The sequence below is a fragment of the Leptosomus discolor genome, chromosome 14 (genome assembly GCF_034619465.1).
Source record: "Leptosomus discolor isolate bLepDis1 chromosome 14, bLepDis1.hap2, whole genome shotgun sequence".
Taxonomy (NCBI): domain Eukaryota; kingdom Metazoa; phylum Chordata; class Aves; order Leptosomiformes; family Leptosomidae; genus Leptosomus; species Leptosomus discolor.
Window position 1 is genome coordinate 6,974,855 of NC_141404.1, and position 20,392 is coordinate 6,995,246.

The 20,392-nt window shown below is 41.2% G+C and overlaps 2 protein-coding genes across 4 annotated transcripts in view; both read right to left on the bottom strand.

Moving 5' to 3' along the window:
* The window catches only part of SUN1 (Sad1 and UNC84 domain containing 1), a 31,859-nt gene extending 30,494 nt beyond the window's left edge, over positions 1–1,365 (bottom strand). For all 3 annotated transcript variants that reach the window (XM_086473359.1, XM_086473358.1, XM_086473360.1), the window contains exon 1: positions 1,076–1,365. The gene's annotated coding sequence lies outside the window, so the exon portion shown is untranslated. The remainder of the gene's footprint in view (positions 1–1,075) is intronic.
* Positions 1,366–7,860: 6,495 nt separating this feature from the next.
* The window catches only part of DNAAF5 (dynein axonemal assembly factor 5), a 29,115-nt gene continuing 16,583 nt past the window's right edge, over positions 7,861–20,392 (bottom strand). The window contains exons 9-13 of the mRNA XM_009946062.2: positions 17,625–17,772; positions 12,095–12,245; positions 10,574–10,730; positions 8,616–8,807; positions 7,861–8,106 (exon numbers count right to left, since the gene is read on the bottom strand). Of these exons, the coding sequence (XP_009944364.2) occupies positions 7,967–8,106; positions 8,616–8,807; positions 10,574–10,730; positions 12,095–12,245; positions 17,625–17,772 (788 nt within the window). The 3' untranslated portion in view covers positions 7,861–7,966. The remainder of the gene's footprint in view (positions 8,107–8,615; positions 8,808–10,573; positions 10,731–12,094; positions 12,246–17,624; positions 17,773–20,392) is intronic.

Here is a 20,392-nt window from a genome sequence, read left to right on the forward strand (position 1 = left end):
CCGATCCAGATAACTCCGGGCCCTACGGAGAGCTCAGCCTGCGACCCCACAACTCCAGCCCGCTCTCCAGCGCGACCTCCTCACGCCCTGGTGCCTTCCTTGCACTACCGCCCGAGCTGAGCGAGGAGACGATCCCCCCCCCGCCCGGCGGGACGGTGCAGACCCAGACACAGCGCCCCAAGGGCTCCCAACGCGGGCAGCTGCCTGACGCGGCCCGGGCCGCCGGAGCCCGCCTTGCCCGGGACCGGCCCTCACGGCGGGAAGCAGCGGCGGCGGGCGGGCCGAGGCAGGAGCGGGCGGCAGCTGCCGCCAGTCAGGGGGTGGCGGGTAAACGGGGGCGGGGGGGGGGGGGGGGGGGGGGCGGCTGGCAGCGCTGCAACGGCCGGAACGGGCTGGCGCCGAGCTGTTTGCCAGCCCCCCGCCCCCGCCGCCCTGAGGAAGGGCGGGGGAAAACGCGGCCTGACCGCTGAGGGAAAGGGGAGACCCCCCCACCCGCCCCGAGGGAGAGGCTCCCCCCTACGGGAGACGGCGAGGGGGCAGAAGGACCCACATGCACGCGAGGCCGCGGCTGCCGGTGCCCGGGGTGGTGGTTACCTGGCGGTAGAGCGAGGGAAAGGCAGAGCCCGCGGCCGCAGCACCAGCAGCAACGGCGGCGGTGGCTGAGATTGGACTCGCCCCGCCCGCTTTGCCGAGGCCGCCGGGAGACCCGCCCCGCCCGCGCGGCGCGTGCCGCCAGCGCCACCCCCAACAGCGGCCCGTCCCGCCGACCGTGACCGCCCCGCCCATCGCCCCGCCCACCGCCCCTCACACCGCCCCTCACCGGCCGCCCCTCACCGCGCCCCTCACCGGCCGCCCCCAGAGCCGGGCGGGCGGCGCGACTTTCCTCCCCCTCGGGATGCGCCCCGCCATGGCGGCACCGCCCCGGCTTCCCCCCCGGGCTGCCCTTGCCTGCCGTGAGCTCTCCCCTCCGGCAGCAGCGGGGTGCTGGCGGCCGCAGCCGAACTGCCCCCTGCCTCGGCTTCCCCCTCCGCAAGAGCCGGGGATGCCTCGAGTGAGGAAACGCAAGGATCGTTACCTCTAGTTCGCACTTCGGCCTCTGTCGCTTGGATCCTCCTTGACTTTCTTTCCCAGTGCTGGTGCGTCTCCCCTCGCTGTCTCCTTCCCGCTCAGCCTTGTTTGGATCTTCTTTCCCTTTCTCTGGCCGTTCTCTCTAAGACTGATGGCGCTTGCACAGCACACCCAGCTGCTCGGCGGGGTTTAAGCGTTTCGGATCCCGCGCCATGCTCAAGCAAGCTTCGCCAATGCCACCACCAACACCAGGCTGCGGTAACCGCTGGACAGCCGCACGAGAAAGGAACGTCACAGGCCTGCTTTCTGCAGAGGAGTCGGGGCATGAAACAAGCCCCATTGCTTAAATATTTGGGGAACGTGTGCAAATAGATTCAATTTGAAATCTGAGTCACGTTCGGTTAAACCTTTAGTCTTCCCGAGCCTGCAGTTTTCTTGCGGGCTTCGCAACGGCGTGCACTGCGGGCAAGGACGGTTCAAATGGCAGTAAAAATGTGTCACTTGAGAAAGGGTAATCAGGCCAAAAATTGTTATTTACTTCTGCGTGCAAGAGGAATGACTCAGCTTGCTGGGAAAGACTGGGTAATAAATATGTAATTATCAAATAAACAAATAGACTCTGTGTACTTGTTTGGATACAAAAATGGGTAAAAGCAGCTCATCCCTGAGAAACAGAAAAAGCTGCAAAATAAAGACATTCACTTAAGACATTAGCTGGTGTCAATGTAGCACTGATTTTAGGCAGTTACTGTTTATTTCAGAAGAAATTTGCTCCAGCTATCTCAAAGTTTTAAGATGCTGCAGCCGAAGCTGAGCTGATCCCAGCAACACATGGAAGCCAGCGCATAATTTGCTAAGACGTGCAGCCCCTCGCCAGTCGCCTCCTCCCGGCACATGGCTGAATACTTTGCCAAAGGGTAAATCACCTCACTTTTCTGACCACCCCCTCTCTTTCTGTACTTATTCCACACCCGTTTTCTTGTCTTTAGAGTAGATAATGTTTAAGGGCTTAATACAGTCAGGGCAAAATCACTTCCTAGTTTAAACCTCCCTGAAATTCTTTGGTGGTATAAGGCCAGGCCCTCTCTGGGATATTTCTCCCACGGTTCCCCTGGAGCCTGGCCAGGGCAGACTGCTCTCTGCGCTGGCAGGACGAGGCATGTCGTGCTCCCTGGGCGTTGCTCCAGCTCCCCGGGCTGCTCTGACTTGTCCTGAGCAGTTGTTTCTCCATCAGGACCAGGCCAGGGGCTGGAGGAGGATGGCTTAGACTCAGCTTTCCCTCCGCTCCTCAGCGATGAGGAGCAATAGAGCCTTTGGCTTCTAGGATTTAAGTGAAACTTGGTCGGATGTCCTAGTTTTGTTAAAAGAAGCTGGTACCTATAGGGAGTTAATTTTTTCCATGTTTGCTCTGAGGCAAACAAAAATTCTTTCAAAGTTTTTCAGCATCCAACAATGAGCTCTGAACGTAAAGGGGGCTCACTTAATTTTATTGGCTAAGCTGAAGTCTGTAGAAAAAATGTGCATAATAAAAAATGTTTCAGTTTTAACACTGTAGAGGGCAGTTAGGAATTTAGGAAAAAATACCTATCTTAACTGACACCAGGTATAGGGAAACTGCAATTCAAGGCCAAACCAATCCAAGGTCCATGTTTCTCCAGTCCTGGCTCTTCTTTCCTTCCTTTCCCTTCCCTTCCCACTGTCATTCCCACACTATTAGTCCCTTCCCTATCCACCGTGATTCCTACTCCCATTCCCAGTGCGGTCCTGCACTCACATCTAGCAAACCTGTTCTGCTCCATGCTCCAGGCCTTGTTATCAAAAGGTACAGGTCTGCACAGCGGCTGAAGGTACGGACTGAATGTGACAGAAACCGGTGTGGCAAGGTGTTTCTGACTGGTAATACTGGGTACTGGGCATGGCATGGTGCTGTGCAGGTACTTTGCAGGGTTCTGGAGGGCCACCACTCTGTGGATATGTGCATCACCAGTGCAGGGGTGCCTGGAAGCCCTGGGCTGGCTGGGGGATTGCTGAGCGCAGGGCAGTGCTGTGCGACGGGGCAGTGAGGGGACCACATCACCGCTTCAAAGTCTGAGGGTGGTGGGGTTGGGGAAGCACAGCAGCGGGTCACGGGGAGCTCAGCAGCAGCCCGGGGAGGGATGCTGGGTTTGGGATGCAGGGGTGACGTGTGGCAGGGATGTGCTGGGCAAGGGGCATGCTATGGTTTTGTTCCTTAGTGTGAGGAAGTGTGGTGACCTTTATGTCCAAGGATGGGGAGATGATCATGGATATGCGTTAGTATGAAAATTGCCTAAAATATCTGGAAATCTGATTTCTTGTTCATTACAAAGTTTCTAGCCATCTCCATCACACTTTGTAGTTAGACTCATCATTGCTGTCAGCCAAAGGCAATGGGCGCTTCATACAGAGTAATTAGGTTATCAGTTAAAAGGGGGCTGCAAAGCACTTCAATTCAATTTTGCCACTAGATTCTGCCATCGTCCTGACTTATAGAGGATTTCAGATATTAACAAGAAAAGCCGATTACACACAAGGCAGGCCGACAGAGCAGCCGTTCTCCTCACAGCTCTCATCTGCTGCTTCCTCTCAGTTACTGCTGTTCATGAGCTTTCCTGGGGGATTGAGCTCAGTAAATGGACACAAGCTGGTTAACTGTAATTTTTGTTGATCCTTCAGCTGCCTAATAATGAAGATTTTTTTTTGCTTTATTTTTCTGTCCCTCTTTTTAAAACACGGTTAGAGCTTCACGTGAAGGGCAGGGGCACAAAGCAGTCCATTATGTACCCACCAGGACCAGCTCTGATCCACTCTTCTAGCCAACAGTGGCCCACCTTCCCGTGCAGTGATCCTAACGCTGGTTCTGCAGATGAAACAGAAACTTGGCTCCTCTCAAATCAGCGGTTGACTTCCACAGGCCAAGATGTTACTTTATATCTGGGACAATGCTCTAGTACGTTTCTGTTTTGCAGGCAAGGGACTTCCCTGAAGTGACATAAAGCCTATGCAATAACCTGTCAGAACTCTAATCTAATCTCTATATATAGAACTACAGCTATTATAGTATAATAACTTAAATATAGTAAATAAAATGATAAATAACTTATGTTATTTTACTATAAATATTATGGTTATACTATAACAGTATAATTTTACTATAGTATATAGTATGGTTTTACTATACTATATACTATTATTTACTATAATATAAAACTACACTATTATAGTTTTACTGTACTATATACTATTATTTACTATAATACAAAACCATACTATTATAGTTTTACTATACCATATACTATACTATACTAGTAATTTCTGGTTATTTCCAGTTATAACTGGAAAGTTATTAGACTACAATTGCTAAAGTTCTGTATGTAGAGATTAGATTAGATTCAAGTTCTGATGTTCATTACAGTTCACAATAACTTTCCGGTTACAGCTGGAGGTTAGTCTCCGGGGAGCACACCACGTACGCGAGCAGACGAGGTGCATTACTGCAGCTCTCCCGTGGGCTCAGCTGACCCAGGGCGCTGCTGGACAATCTGCTGCTGTCTGCACTGTGCGTAAAGCATTTCTGAGGAAACCTGCAGATTGCCTATAAGGACTCGCATGGATGAGGAGTGGATGGATCTGGGCACATACTTAACCTCCAGGCTCTCCTAAAAATGCTCTCTGAGGTAGAGTTTCTCTCAGCTAGGTGCCTCATTTGACAGTGCCCTCTCAATGTCTAATTAATTAATTCTATTTAAGGTAGTCAACAAGTATTTAGAAGATTCTATATTCAGTTAGACAAATGCATGCACTTACCCAAAACTTCTTTTTGCTGAGAATCCAAGTCCCAGGATCCTCCACAACAGGTCTTCTAGCTTACAAGGACGAAGACAGAAGCACATCTGTTCGTCACAGGAGGGGCAGGGCTAAAGCCTGCTTATCTAAAGAGTCTGAACGTTCGAGATAACTGCTTTGCCCCAAAAAATTGTCCTTGCTTAAAAGTTACGTAATAAATATGATCCTAGTAACATTATGCAATGAACACAAATAAAATCTAGTACATATAATAGCTGATCTAGCAAATAAATAAAAAAAATCTCAGACATTTCAATTGTGTTCCTACAGACGCAGTAAAAGGTTGAAGCTGAGCAAGCTGAGTCTCAAAGAAAATAGCTTTAAAACCCAGGCTCATATATCATCCACAGGAGACTTGATTAACAGTACTTCTTCATAAAGGGATATGAAAAATTTGGGTTATGTAAGTTGAATTATGGTAAACTATAAGCAGGGTCAGCATATTGTTGAAAACCTATGTCCACAACGCTTGGTAATAACAGGATGTCGTGGCAGATACCTAGGTTGTCACACATGCATAAGCAAGATCAGGTTGCTGCTTAACATGCCTCCAGAAGGACTACTAGAATATTCAAAAAAGCTTTCCTGGCTCTGAAGAAAAAAGCTGGTTTGTTGGACGATGCGGAGATTTTTCTTTGGGAGGCATGCCACCACGCACTGTTCTGAAAGATAACAAGGTGCTCAACAGAGGCAGAAGAAAAATTTCCCAGCCTGCTGAAGATATCAAGCTTGATGAATACTTCAGCTCTTAGTATTTGTGTACCAGCTGTAGAACATCTCTAAATACTTTGACTAGATTTCACTTCACCGAAGAAGGTTCTCTTCTCTAATCCCACATTTGAAGTTGGGTTTTCAAATATCTCTTATTTAGATCACAAAAGCAATTAAAAGCACCTGCACAACATTTGTACTGCAGCTATCATGAGGCTGCAGTCGGTGGTAAAGTAAAAGAATCTGAATTTTGCCAACATAGGAAGCTAAAAAAATTGCGCTTGTAGTAATGTCATTAAGTAGAACTTATTGGGCGGACTTTCAAGGGAACTTTATAAAAAGAACTGGGTTCTTGTTGCTGAACTGAAACTCTAGGTTGCATTGGAAGAACCTGCTGCTTTGCAGCACTTTGAAACACGGGGTGTTTTTTGAGAAGGGGGCGTTGAATGCAAACTCCAAGGACTCTGCTAGCATAGTTATGTAATCTATTTCCCGTCTAATTAAATTGGCTTTTTAACCATTGCTTAGACTAATGAAACAATTTCATGGAATCACAGAATCACTGAGGCTGGGAAGAGGCCTCTAGAGATCATGTCGTCCAAATCCCTGACCAAGCATAGTCAGGTAGAACAGGTTTCCAAGGACCAAGTCGGGTTGTCAGTATTCTCCAGGGCTGGAGACTCCACAACCTCTTCACTCCATTTATGTCTTCTAGGGGTTTTTATTTCACTCACATTACACCTTCTAAGAACTTCAGCAGACCCTCCAGTTATAGTGAGTTAAATAGTTAATAGCTTTTTGTCAACTAAAATGCTGCTCAATACAGCAATGGTTATATTTTGGTTTTTCATGAAAAGAAAACTTCACTTCGAAGTGGACTTTGTGGATCTAAAATGAGCATCCTGTTCTACAGCAATGCAAAATAGCTTTTCAATCCATAAGAAACTACTCAAGATCCTGTATTGTTAGTATTATTACCCCTTTTCGGTAGAATTTTCAATCCTAGTGTTTCGTGGAAAAGTGGCCATGAGTTTGCATGATGCTGCTTTTAAGCTAGGAATATGACTTGTCTTGTGTATCTAATCTCTCTCTCAAATGTTTCTTTGAGAATGGAAGTAGATATTGCTGTAAACAGATCACGGTTTGCTGAACAATTACATCACAATTCTGAAAAGGTAAAGTTAGCTCAGAAGGATAAACAAGCATGAGGACTTCGTACAGCATAGGAGTATTACCAAACCCCACCAAACCTATTTTTAGACTTGATACAAAGCCAAGGCACGTGAGAGTTAGAAGCCAAAGAGCACTTTTTGTCTGTAACACAGATAATAATAATAATAATAAAAAAATCAGGATCCTGATTTTCCACGCTTTGTTTGTGCAATAAATAGCACGCTACCCCACAACGACATAGACAAGAATCTAGAAACTCATGTACTTTATTACATAGCTGAGAATACAAGACAACACTAAAACTCGTACACTACAAAGGTCTTTTACAAAAATAAATTAAGCTTTAACCTAATGTTGCAGAATTTCATTTCAAAGTAATACACAAACAAATGTTGCTTGCTTTCCAAGGCACAATGGTATAGACATAAAACCTGCAGATACGACATATTTAATACAAAAATATAAATACTGTTAATCTAAATGACAAACCAGCACATCTCCTCCCATGTATAAACCCTAATTTAAAAAAGGTTAGCTTTATTCTCAGCCATGAAATGTAACGCAATGACAAAAAACCCTATTTCTTCAGTGACACCTACTCAGAATATGTCCCTATTATACCAGCATAATAAGTATAAGTACTCAAAACTTTATAAAAATTTTGCTGCATTATGCAAGGGAAGTTTAGCTGGTTTTCCTTTTCCTCATAAAACTGATCCTCACAGACCTGACTCTGCAAAGTCTGAATATTATCCAGAGTTTGAAATGCTCCTTGAAAGACCGAGTCCTTGCTGAATTACATTAATAACTTTGACATTAGACTATTACTTTGTTAAATAAATTATCTTTCTCATTTATAAACAGTGTCAAATTCCCGAAAAACATTCTTCCTTTAAACCTTGTCTCTGAAAAACTTCCAATGCAAAGTGAATTAAAACATTGTTTTATTGCTAGCAAACACAAAGAACGGTTCAAACAGCAAACAACATAGAATTGTACCAATTTGACTTTTAAATGAGCTAATAGCGAACTTACAAAGAAAAAACAATCTATTTATTGCTCAGCCTTTCTTAAGCAAATTAAAATACCAAAGTAATCCAGATCATACAGATTTCACACACAGTTCACTGAAAAGAATTTCAGTCTTGATTCATAAAGCTGATTCTTTGGCTGACTGAATGTGGTGTAGCAGTTGATTACAATAGACTGGCGTTTGATGCTTATGTAGAACCCCTTCAACTTCTCTCACGAGCAGTTCTGGATATAAAACGCTTCCTTCTTTTAAAACTTCTGTAAAACAAAAGTATGTTTTATACATCATTTGATGCTCTGCGTTTCCCTATCCAAGTTCCCTCAAAGTAGCCGAAACGTAACCTGGAAGTTGTTGTTCTCCAAGTTGCGCAGTTCCAACCACCTGATTGCTCCCTCATCTGCTGAGGTCTGTATGCTGACATTTACGTGCTTGAACACAGACTGACCCGCTAATAGATCCCAAAGAAGCCATCAAGCCAGCTAGGATATGGTCACATCCTGCAGCAGTTACTGCCTGTGCTCCACATCCTGTTTACCACCTCTAAAGTCTTCTGGTACATCAGATGCACTGATACTCTCCCTCTGGTGAGTGTTAGACAAAACATGACATTCTGCATGCAGGTAGAAGGTCTGAGCTCATGCTGAATCCCAAAGGCAAGCTTCCAGCCGGTTAGGATTAGCCCCCAGCTGTAGGTGCTACTTTCATATAACACTTGAAATCCCGATTTTAAAAGCATTGTTAAAAATATGCATGACTGAAGTCTTACCTAGGACTGCATTTTGGATATTTTGATCTGGGTCATCGAGATGTATCAACAGTTCTTGGTACAGAAACTCAATATGACTTTCCATGGCAGATTTCACATCGCTGTCCTTTAAGCATTGAAACCAGTTAGTTAAGGTGTGAGCAGCTGCCAGTCGTACATCACATGAAGCATCATCCAGACGCTTTAAAACTTCTGAAAAGGAGCATATACATAACCAAACAGCACTGTAACAGCAAAGTGATCTTTTGCATTTGAAAAAATAAACGTATTTTGTCATCACTGAAACTATTGTTGTGTTTATGATGTATTTGTCCTTTTAACACTGTGAATACTCGAAATCCATTGTTCCCAAAAGTACGCAGTGCATTGCTATTGGATTGTTATGTTATCAAAAACATTAAAAGAAGGGTACAACATTATTTAGATTAATTGCACATTCTCTAGCACTCTTTCTAACAAGGTACTACGGATGTCTATTAATGCATTACAGAACTACAGAGTTTAAGTATTTCTATGTTCTATAAAGCACAGTATTCTACCAAACACTACTGTTTCAGTGAATGACTGCATTGCAGACTGTTTGAATATGCAAGATGCAAAGACATACTTTGACAATTGTCTGATCACGTGTTTCTTCAAAATAAAAATGTTTGTTAGATTTCTACTGTGCCATGTAAGAAAAAGTATCAGACATTAAGATGCTGAGTTTGGGAAAGTCTGATTGATTTGTATATATCTCTGAGAAGGTAAATCCTGTTACATAGCACAGACTGTACTTCTCCCAATTCATTGTTTAGCATTTAAACATCATCCTAAGAGGCATTACAGATAATAGCTCTATTTGACATTACAGGACCATAAATTACGGTTTTCTTCTTCCTTCTTTTTTTTTTTTTTTTAAATAAAAACCCAACCCACTAACTATTCAGGTCTATTTATGGTACCATGAAATGGTTTGCTCTTGGCACTCTGAAACGCAGCAAGGAGAACAATGTGACTACCATTTATATAATGCATTACTGTTCTGCTTTCACTATAGTTAGAACATTATTTCATGTAGTCTAAACTAGGAAGCAATGCAGATGAAATACTGGCAAGCCTTGCAAAGACCGTAATATTGAGTGAAGTTCCATCTAGTGGTCTAATGCATAATACCGTTGGGAATACTGCTCAGTTCTGCTCAGCTGGGAGCGGGGGCATTTCCAAAGGACATTAACTTGCCTGCAATACACCTCAGCAAAATGAAATACTGCAGTTAAAAAGCTACTACAGAAAGGCCTTGCAAGAAGCAAGGGCTGTTGGAGTCACACTCTACACCTACTCAAGTGTTTCCTAAAATGTGTATGTGTACTTGGTACACTTTAATCAGTCTTACTTATTGGTTTAAGACTATCTCTTAGTCTCTGCAGGATCAAGACATTAAATTGCCTCTCATACATGAAAATGCTGCTAATGGTATGATTTTGTGCAGCACTTTACTTTTTCCATTTCCTTAATATCTACAAAATGACTCTGGGGAAGAGCTACCCAAATAGTTAAAATACCAGATAAGAGAACACAGAAATAGCATTAGAATATATGTATGGGAGTGAAATAAGAATGGCTGAGAAACAGAGCCTACGTAAAATCTGCCCCTATTTGCAGATCTGCCCTCAAACTGTTCAAAGGCTTTTTGCTGTTTACATGGGATTAAAGCTAGATGCCAGTGATGCACGGCAGTTTTTGTCATTCCTTAGTCTGTGTTAGTGCTATCACTGCTACCGGCTGCAGTGAATTCGCAGGTGAGGTGAACAACCCGCACAGTGGATCCTAAAGCTATACAGTGAATCTGCCTACTGCTCCAGCATGCTGCTTTTCATCCTTAAAAGCTAAGCTACAATACTTCAGGTAAAAAAGCAACTGTAACTCTTCAACACGGAGATCTTGATTAAAAAAAAATTAAAAACTTTTACACTTACCTGTGTAAGTGTTGATAAATTTACCTTCATCAAACTGCCTCCCACAGACTTTTAAAAAAACACCAACAATACGACAAGCCATCAGTCGAGTAATTTTAGAGTCTTCATCCATGGTGGCAATAATTTGGGGCATTAGCTCCTCTTTGACTTTTAAGATCTGTAATTAACACAGAAGAACAACAGCTTTTCAGTCACTCTAAAACAGTAAGTTTATTGGTTATATTAGTTATCATTAGGTTTGACAGATACCATCTTGCTTAATTTAAAAAGAAAAAGTTAACTATAAAAGTTAACCTGAAAATCTTTGAAGTTCCACAGCTCTATTTTTGCGTCTCAGAAAGCCTGGGAAATGAAAATCCACCAGTCGATCATCCAGTTCATGAATGCTTAATATATATGCAGATGAGTTTTATGTAACTTCTAAAAGCTTTAAACTTACTTGCTTTTTTATTTTTAAAAAAATGTTGGCAAGATTTTAAATAATTTGGAGATGAGGATTATGTGTAGGTACCAGTAGATGGTGCTCTTATTCTGAAAGGAAGCTTTTAAGTAAAGACTGTAACACAATGTTTTGGTGAGTTTCATGATGATAATACCTACATTTCGTATACCTGATTGCAAAAAAAGGCATTAAGGCACTGATTCAGACAAAACGTTGAACTAGAACAGCAGTCTCTCATATAAATGTTTTTGTATATGTGAACTCGACCAGTTACATGCGTTTAAGTGCTTTGTTCAATTAAGGTCTGTTATAAAGACAATAAAGACTATGAACATTTAATAACATTTTAATTCCATTATTCCAAAAAGCAACCCCTTATATTTAACATATCTTCAGTGCTTCATATCCAAATGCTATTTTTGTTAGCAAAGAAGCTTCAAAAAACCCCTCAGATTCAATTAATCCTTAATCACTATATTAAATTAATCCTTAATCACTATGCTGGGTAACATTTCTTTAAGTGTACTCCTAGTTAGCTCTCTACTTCAGTTTCTACAGATACCCTTCAAGTTCCACCTCAAGTCCTCCTGCCCTTTCCAGGAATCTTTTAGATTTATTTTTTTTCCTAAATGGACCTGTGGGCTCCAAGGCAACCAGACGACTTGTTTTTGCCACATCACACAAAAGCATGTCCTGGCTGGCTCCAGTGCTGCTGCACAGGCGCTGGCTCAGGGTCCAATAACATCAAGTGCCCAAGTTGTTCTAATAGTGGCCAGTGTTTTGGGCTACGGACGTGATGATATGCTAAAACAAAGAGCGACAAAATTTGACAATGGTGAGATCTACAGCTCACCGTATTGCTGGCCTCGGGCCTCTTACCAGGATATCACTGTCCCTCCACTACTGATCGTTTCAGTTATTAATACTTAATTACAATTAATGAATTTTGTTATGAAAACTATCCATCCATCTGAAAATATTATTTACAATAAGTATTTATTCTTCTTTCCCCCCTTGCATTTATTCTGTCTTCCTGCCTAAGATTTCAAAGTGCATTTGATGAGAAAGAGAGAATTTACCTCTTTCGGTGAAAGCATTTCACAGTGAATAAGAGCCCAAAGGCACGATACAGCTGTAGTGCGGATGGCAGCTGCTGTTCTTCCAGCATGCCACTGCAGATTAGGAGCCAGTATGTCTTTTATCACAGTCTCAAGGTAACTAGGGAACAGCCTGAAGCCAAAAATAAGGAAGCAAAATAAAGGTTCAAGAGAAAGTGATAAAGAGACTGACAGGATGTAAAAGAGAATTTTCTGTCATAGAAACATAGGCAGAAAACGAAAACAAAAATAACAGACCCTGTAAAAAATAAATAAAATCTTGTAAGACAATGTGATTATAATGTATGTGACAAGCTTTTCATAGCTTAATTTTTTTTTAGATAATATTTAAACAAATACCTAACATTCATGGAAAGGGGAGGCTAGACTTTCTCCCACTTCAGACGATGCCCATGACTCACTGTGTTATCTTGATAAACTACTTACGTTCTCTCTGTCTCATTTTTCCCATCTGTGGAGTTAACACCCCATATGAATGCTGAGAGGATTCATTAATATTTGTAAGGCTTTGAGACTGTCCAGTGAAAAGTATTTATAATGTGGAAAGTATGAATGCTATTGATGAGACCTGGACTACTGATACTGCAGGGAGTCTACACAGAACACCTCAGCTTTCCCTTGGCTTGGAAACTCGTCTCCTTCAAGGATGAGAAGTCTGTAAGATTTTCTGATGGTGCAAGTCCCAATACTAGTTTGTTTTCATAACAAACTCACAAATGTATGATGGTTTTGGTGATGCTTCTTCCTCCTCCTCTATTGAATAGACTATTATAATGCTAAAAGCTGTGAGAGTCAGCAATTGCAGTGGGCAGTATTCCCTGACACCCATTTAATTCCAGCTCAAAGAATTTTAAATTAAGGGAAAAAGATACAGATCTTATACACAAGTTCAAAAAGACTTTGCTGCATCAAAGAGGCATGTGTGCCAGGCTGTGACTAGCTGACCAAGGCTCAGATTATTCACTGTGCCTCTCTGCCTTAAAAAGCAGCTGGCAGCACGCAGAACAGATTGACAAGGAACAGGCTAAATCTACCTTGATTTGTGTCCCACTCCTTTCAAACTTCCTCCAGACCTCGACTGTGGGCACCTGAGTGCAAAAGAGCACATCACCACCCTGGTGCCTGGCAGAAAGGGGAGAAGCTGTTGCTGACTTTTCTGAGTCCTACATTTCCAGGATGATTAAGTGGCTCCTACAGAGATGTGCCAAGCCATAGGAGGAACATAATGGGTAGATGTTAACAACAAACAATTATCACTAAGTATTTTTTAAAAAAATCCCCACAACAGCAAAACAAAATCATCCAGCAATAAAAAATTCCATAATAATATTGTACGAATGTAATAGCTGTAATTGTATCTACTTTCCTGTAACTACCCTTTACCCACTGCAGTCAGACCATGTCATCCAGGTGTAATCTGACCGAAGTATGACCAGCTAGCCTGCCAGGCCTTAATTATCTATTGCACACACACAAAATCGAAAATCTCTATCTTCAACACGATGAAAAAGATACACCTGGCTGCGGCTGAGCCCCTTTGCTAAGGGAGCGCTCTGTGTCTGAGAAAGGCAGAGATCCATTCTTGCCTCCTGTCCAGCAGATGGCACTTAAGGTTCAGTTATAACAAGAAATCTGACATCCCATTAGATACATCTAAATTTGCAAAAAACCTTTAGATTTATTATTTTAAACACATTTTTGAGAATTAATAATTTTGTGTTCAAAAAATTGCTGGGAAAAAATACAACTAATGAGCAGCATCATTTCAAATTTCCTTTTAGCTCCAAAGCTATAAAAAAAAAAGCTTTGTGCTATCTGTGCAACTGTGCTATCTGATCAGTAGCTGCTTCTGGTTTTAATAAAGCCTTCTGTTAAACTGCAGAGTCAAACCAAAATGTCAAAACATAAAGGTAAATTCCATCGGCATTATGTTAACCATAATGCTGTGCTATTTGTGAGAACATTTGTTCTAGTGCCTTGAATTAGGATCAGTAAAGCAGTATCTGGCAATTATCTGACTCAATCATCTCAGACTCAAACAAAATTAGATAACCACACAACTGTGTTCAGCACAATAACTGAAAGCTTTCCTATCTAAACTGTTAGAATGTTTTTAAGGAGCTAAACAAATTACTGCCAGCAGTGAACCAGAACTTGTGGAACCAGAACTTATTACTACTTCACTACACTATCTCTCATTACCATTAAGATATATCTTTTGCTGTTGCTGATGCAATTAAATTCTCACTCTTTCCATTTTCAGATCTTACTGTTGTAAATCTATGTAACTTAATTCTAAAAGCAAGTCATTTCCATGAAAGAACATACCCTGTCTGTGCTATTTGTATTTACAGAGCTGAGACTTTATTCTCAACTGGATAGGAAATAACTAAAATGCGATCTGTGTGTACAATAATACCTAGCTCTCAGGCAGATATAGAAAGCAGAGCTTGGGTCTACATTAAAATAGCTATCTCCATTTTATGGACTCATATATGTAAACTTTCATTCCATGTTAATTATTTTTTATACATTTTTGTTCTGGATTGGGTCTTCTGCTTTTAAGGCACTTCTGCGCTTGGCTTTATAAGTTTGTGAATTGTTGTGTTTTGGGCTTTTTGTTTGTATGTTTTTGTTTTTTTCCCAAACTTAATATCCTAAATCCAGGTAATTGGAAACACAATTAGATTCGCTTTTACAAATCAAAACCTCCCAAAGTGTTTTGCAAACAACTCTTCAAACACAAGAACTTTACATGCTACTTCCTACATTAAAGCACTTGCTGTGACAATGCTAAGCAGGATCAAGACTTCAAAGAATCGTTTAGCTCTTGCTACTGCATTTTAGTGCCTGAAGATGAACCTACCGGTAAAACTCATTGCATTGCTCCCGTTCTCAGACGACAGAGCACCTCATTGGGAGTCAGACTTAGCCAGGAGTTGTTCTCCACACTCACAGGTCTATTAACCTCATTGGATGTACCCAATCTTGACAAAAGGCCATTCCCTCACATGGCCCCGAGCAAAACAACTTCCATCATTGCTATCTGTGGAGAGCTGGTGTGATGCATGGCTACAGTCACTGGCAGTATTACTTTGAAATATAGTCTTCTATTGTTTCCACACTGGTAATTTCCCTTTCCTATGAATCCTAGTGATGCTGGCAGCTCATGGGGTTGGTTTTCTTCTTCCTCTCTTTGGTTCCATTGTTTATACAAATGACTGGGCTGCAGATGAAGGATCTTGTTACTCACCCTATTTACTTGACTACTACCAAAGCAAAAGTTCACTCTTTGATGATGTTCTCCATATGGTCCTGCACTCATCATCTCTCTCTACCAGCAGCACCTACATGACCTAACAATATACTTACCTGAGCACTTCAGAGACTTTCAGATAGAGAAGTGCTACCAATCCTACTGTACAGGTGAGAAATAAAGAATGAATAAGGCTATGTGTTAATGGAGAAGCCCTTCCTACCTCCTTAGCTGCCCTACTCAGGAACATTGTGGGTCAGGACCCTGTAGCATGCCATGTAATGTACCTGTCATACTGCTTAGGTGCAGCCTAAATGACTTTCTGTAGGTCACAATAAGAAGCAGAACAGAGAATTTAACTCAGTTCTTCCAATTCTATTCTGTTGTGATCTGTAATGCTATTTCTGAGGAGGAAGAGCAGGAGACCAGCTAACTGAAAAAGTATAGAGAAGAAATGCCAGTGAGACTAACTTGTTGACTGGGTCTGAATTTGACGAAATACTTTGTAGAAAATAATAAATGTGATTGTATGGTAGATGAAGAGGAGCTAATAATGTATTCTGCAGTAAATAAAGGAGAGTAAAATTAGGCCATAAAAGCAAATATATAGATAGAGGAGAGTCGCGTTATCCCATTTTTAGATTGGAATACGTTATTACACACTTCATAAGCATTATTGTTGTGTTCAGGGCATCACAGAACACATGAGATGACATTTCTTGGCTCTACAGGCTTTGCATTCCCAGTTAGATGATACAGATCTGAGACGTAGCAGATTAGTTTACAACAAATAGTCAGATCCTGGATCACTTAAAATAGTTTTCAAAGTGCTTTTCTTTCTTTCTTTCAGGAAGATTCTTGCATATCTAGATGATCTTGTAACTACCACTCAGTTACATGATTATTTAAACAAGTAATCCACTGACTACAAAGAGATTTTTTTTCATATGAATAGGGATTTTAACATTGGATCCTGAAAATATGGAAAAGGATAACAAGACACTTGGTGCAAAAGCTTTCAGTGAAAAAAGGACAGCTTCATTATATTCCACCTTAAGCACACTAGCTCAAAACCTATTATGGGATGCATTAGCAGAGATTCTTCAGCTTACCTGGAATCCTCCACTGCATGGGAACACCAGGGCTCTTCCTCCTCCCCCCCATTATAGGATGCAGGCCATGAATATACTAAATATATCTAAAAATGGTAAAAATATATCTACATTCATACTAGCATGGCCTCGTGGAACCCAAATGAATGTTCAGCACTACAGAATGCCCACTGAGTGCCAATTTGCTCATCAGAATCATGAAAAAAACTTTTAAGTATAAATGACCATTGCTATCAAAGTACTTTCAGGAAGAACGCTCCCTGTGATTGTTTGGTTTTTGCTTTTTTTTTTTTAAAAAAAGCGTTAGAAATGAAAAAAATGTGCATCAGAACACATTTACATACTAAATGCAGTAGGTATGGTTTGTGTATTCAGGACAACTTTGCAGAAGTGTTTGCACTACTAGTAAGGCTAAATTAATAATGACAAAAGAGCCCCCTGTTGGCACTGCTATAAATGGAGGGGTTTTATAAGCACCATAAATTATAGTTAGATTGTACTTGCAATGCATAAATAGCGCCAAGCAACAGGAGACTTCCATCTTCAGTCACTGAGAGTAATAATAATTCCTTATCAAACATTTAGTTCAATGCTTTTTAAATACCATGTTATATCATTGGCACTTTAAAACGTCCATTTTGGAGGGTGTTTTATTGTTTCCTTACAAAGAATACAGGCAAAGTTTAAGGATTTAGGAGCTGTCTGGGAGAAAAATTAAAACCCAAAAAACTAACCCCCCCATTTCTTTCCTAAGAGTCCCCATTTTAGCTTTCAAAGATGTATTGTTTTCAACTACAGCTCTTTATTTTTTGAAAACTATCCAGATCTGCATGACATCCATTTTAATTCTCCATAGTGGCAGAGGTAGAAGGACTACAGTGCAGCAAGTCCAGACTTCAATTTATTTATATATATATTTCTAAATTATTGCACTCCGCCCTTCTAAGCATCGTTAAAAAATACAGCAAGAAAAAACATGCTGTAGAATATGGTGGGAAAGTCTTTCTTCTTCCAGACATGCTAACATGGACACAATTATAGGGGTTAAATAACCTCCATGGTCATTACTTTTTAATGCCACTGTAGTGTCCAAACAGCTGTGTGAAATTAGAACTCTACTTACCCCTGAGAATTGACAGTTTCACTTGCTTTCTGGAGCAACTGTGATAAAACAGTGAAAAGTTTTAACCGCATCTGGGGATCTTTGTTTGGCTGAAGACACGTCTTAAGAATGAGAATAAAGTTATTTAGAGCTTCACCTATGACAGGACCTAGAAAATAAACACGTAAGGCTTATTAGTACTCTGAAGTAAATTCTATTTAGATGTTTAATATCTGAGTGCATTCAAATTTGTAACATGCCTGGTATTATAGCCTTCCACCCTTGAACGGCAGCTGTTGCTGTATCCGTGTTACATCGTATTAGGCAGTGCACAAATACCCAAGCTAACTCTCCACGGGCTCAGGTGCCCCCAGCCTTAGCCATGGCAGCCCGGAGCTCCCTGAAGACTGGTGTACCCCACATCTCATTTAGCCAGCTTGGTATTGCCGTACTACATTGCGTGACGTAGCGTGGACACATCAATGACATCTGCTAGTTCCTGGGACCAGCAGTACTAGATGACATTTTGGGTGGACTAGTGCATTTGGCAGGAGGATTTACGCTGTTCACTCTGTAGCTCTGAAAGCTTGAGGCAATGCACAAAGGTTTGGTTTTATTGAACTTAATGAAAAATTACACTGAATCTGGTATGACCATGACACCCCTCCAAACAGCAGCATTAACTATGTTTTTTTTTTTTCTTTCAGGTTCTTCCACATGCAGCATTCAAGGAAAGATGTTCATGACCCCCAGAGACACAGAAAAGGCCATGTTTGAAAGGGTCAGCCTCGAAACTCGGATAATAGAATTATTGCAGCAGTATTCTTTCTCCATGTTTAAATAATGTTTATTTGCATTTTACAAGAGAATCTAAAATACAGAATGTCACAGAATCACAGAATGCCAGGGGTTGGAAGGGACCTTGAAAGATCATCTAGTCCAACCCCCGTGCCAGAGCAGGCCCACCTAGAGTAGGTCACACAGGAATGCAAATATGATGAATTTTAGAAGCTATTTGAAATAAAAATAGTTTCCAAATTCATTCTCTAGCTTGTTAACATCTTCACATCCTAAGACAAATTCTGTTTTCATCACTAAACAATAAACAAACTAAAAAAAACGTAAGCTGTTATCCCCACATTTGAAGAAGTTATTTTCCCAAACCAGAAGGAAGTTTGTGCCTCCCTCCCTGATAATGATTAACATGTGCATGGTTTTAAAGAGGAAGAATACATCTAGAGTATATTCATGCTTTACTCTGCAAGCTTCTTGCTGTAGAATGCTCTTTCTGCTCTATGTTTGCAATAAATTACTTTCCTCTAGGAACTTCTTCAGCTTTGCATCCTTGTGATGCACATTCCATTCAACTCCAGTCACTCAGAAAATCCCCCCAGAAGGAGACACAACACTGGCCTTTCTGCTGACAAGAATATTCCTCACACATGGAATGGACAGATTGAAGTATTCAAGGCTCCAAAACAAGTTCAATCGCATTTAATAATATCTGGAAATATAATGTTTAAAATAATAATTACCTCCCCCCAAATCTTCACTGTCTAGACTGAAGCAATACAGGGTGTTGAACTGCAGTTTGCTAAAAAATTCCTGTGCCAACAAATAGGTCTTTATTTTCACTGCATTTATTCAAAATACATTGCTTCATGTGAGTTCCAAGACACTTAAAAGATACTACTGTTATATCAAACTGATAACAGCAAATTCAACAGATGGAAAATACATGAAATAAACTACATTGCTAATTTCAGCTTAAGCATACATTCCTGAAAAACAGTAAAAGCTGAGAAATTTGAAATGAGTAAATGTGATTAAATTGATTAAACCCAACATTATGTGTGGGAATGGAAAGAAAGGAAAAAAAATAGCTGTAGGAGCTGCTGCGTCAGACAGAAAACACAGACAATAGCATATTACCAGCACTGGGTGCAAGCCAAAATGTTTGCCCAGACATCTGATGATTTATTTAGCATTAAGGAAAACAGAGACAACTGTCTAGAAGTTCCTCAGTCATGGAAAGGGGAGAGCAAATATACAGAAAAGTTGGCCCCTCAGATCTTGCACTGAAAAAACTTTTTGTTCTTTCTACAGATGAAAAAAAAAGAAAAAGTACTTATGCTGGTTGCTGCACAAACCAGCAAGTGGGTGGTTCACACAGGTTTGTTGAGGGTTTTTTTTTGAGATTCAAGGGTTAAATGCAGAAGATACAGTCCCTTAAAACATACCTGTCCACATTTACCTACCTGCAGTAGCTGAAGTAACAGTCTACATCCCCTTTTTAACTAGCAGAAAGGAAAACACAAATAAACAGGACTTTCCATTTTAATCATCTTAAAATGAGCATCTAGGTGAAAAGAACTGCCTGTTACCGTGTTCCTTGCCTGTAGATGCGGTCTGGAGAGCTGCGTCAGAGAAACGTTCGCTGTGCAGACCTGAAGCTAGGTGAAATGTATGCCAAAGTGTTTCACTAATGTGTGGAATGTGTAGAAGAATATAAGTTAGGAAATATTTGTACAGAAAGATAGTATCTTTTATAAGACTAGTGAATAGATGGAAAAAATAAGATAAATTTTTGGACACCTAAGCTACATCAGTTCGCCTCCCCATAATCCTGACCTATTTAATTTACCTGAAAGTGTAGTTTTACATAAGTGCTTTTAGTATGATCCTTGCAGCCAAGGAGCCTTTTGGAATCTGAGCTGCTTCAACATTTTTGGTTTTGCTTTCCATCACACTCTTAAGAAGTTTCTGAATATTACACTATTCGTTATAAC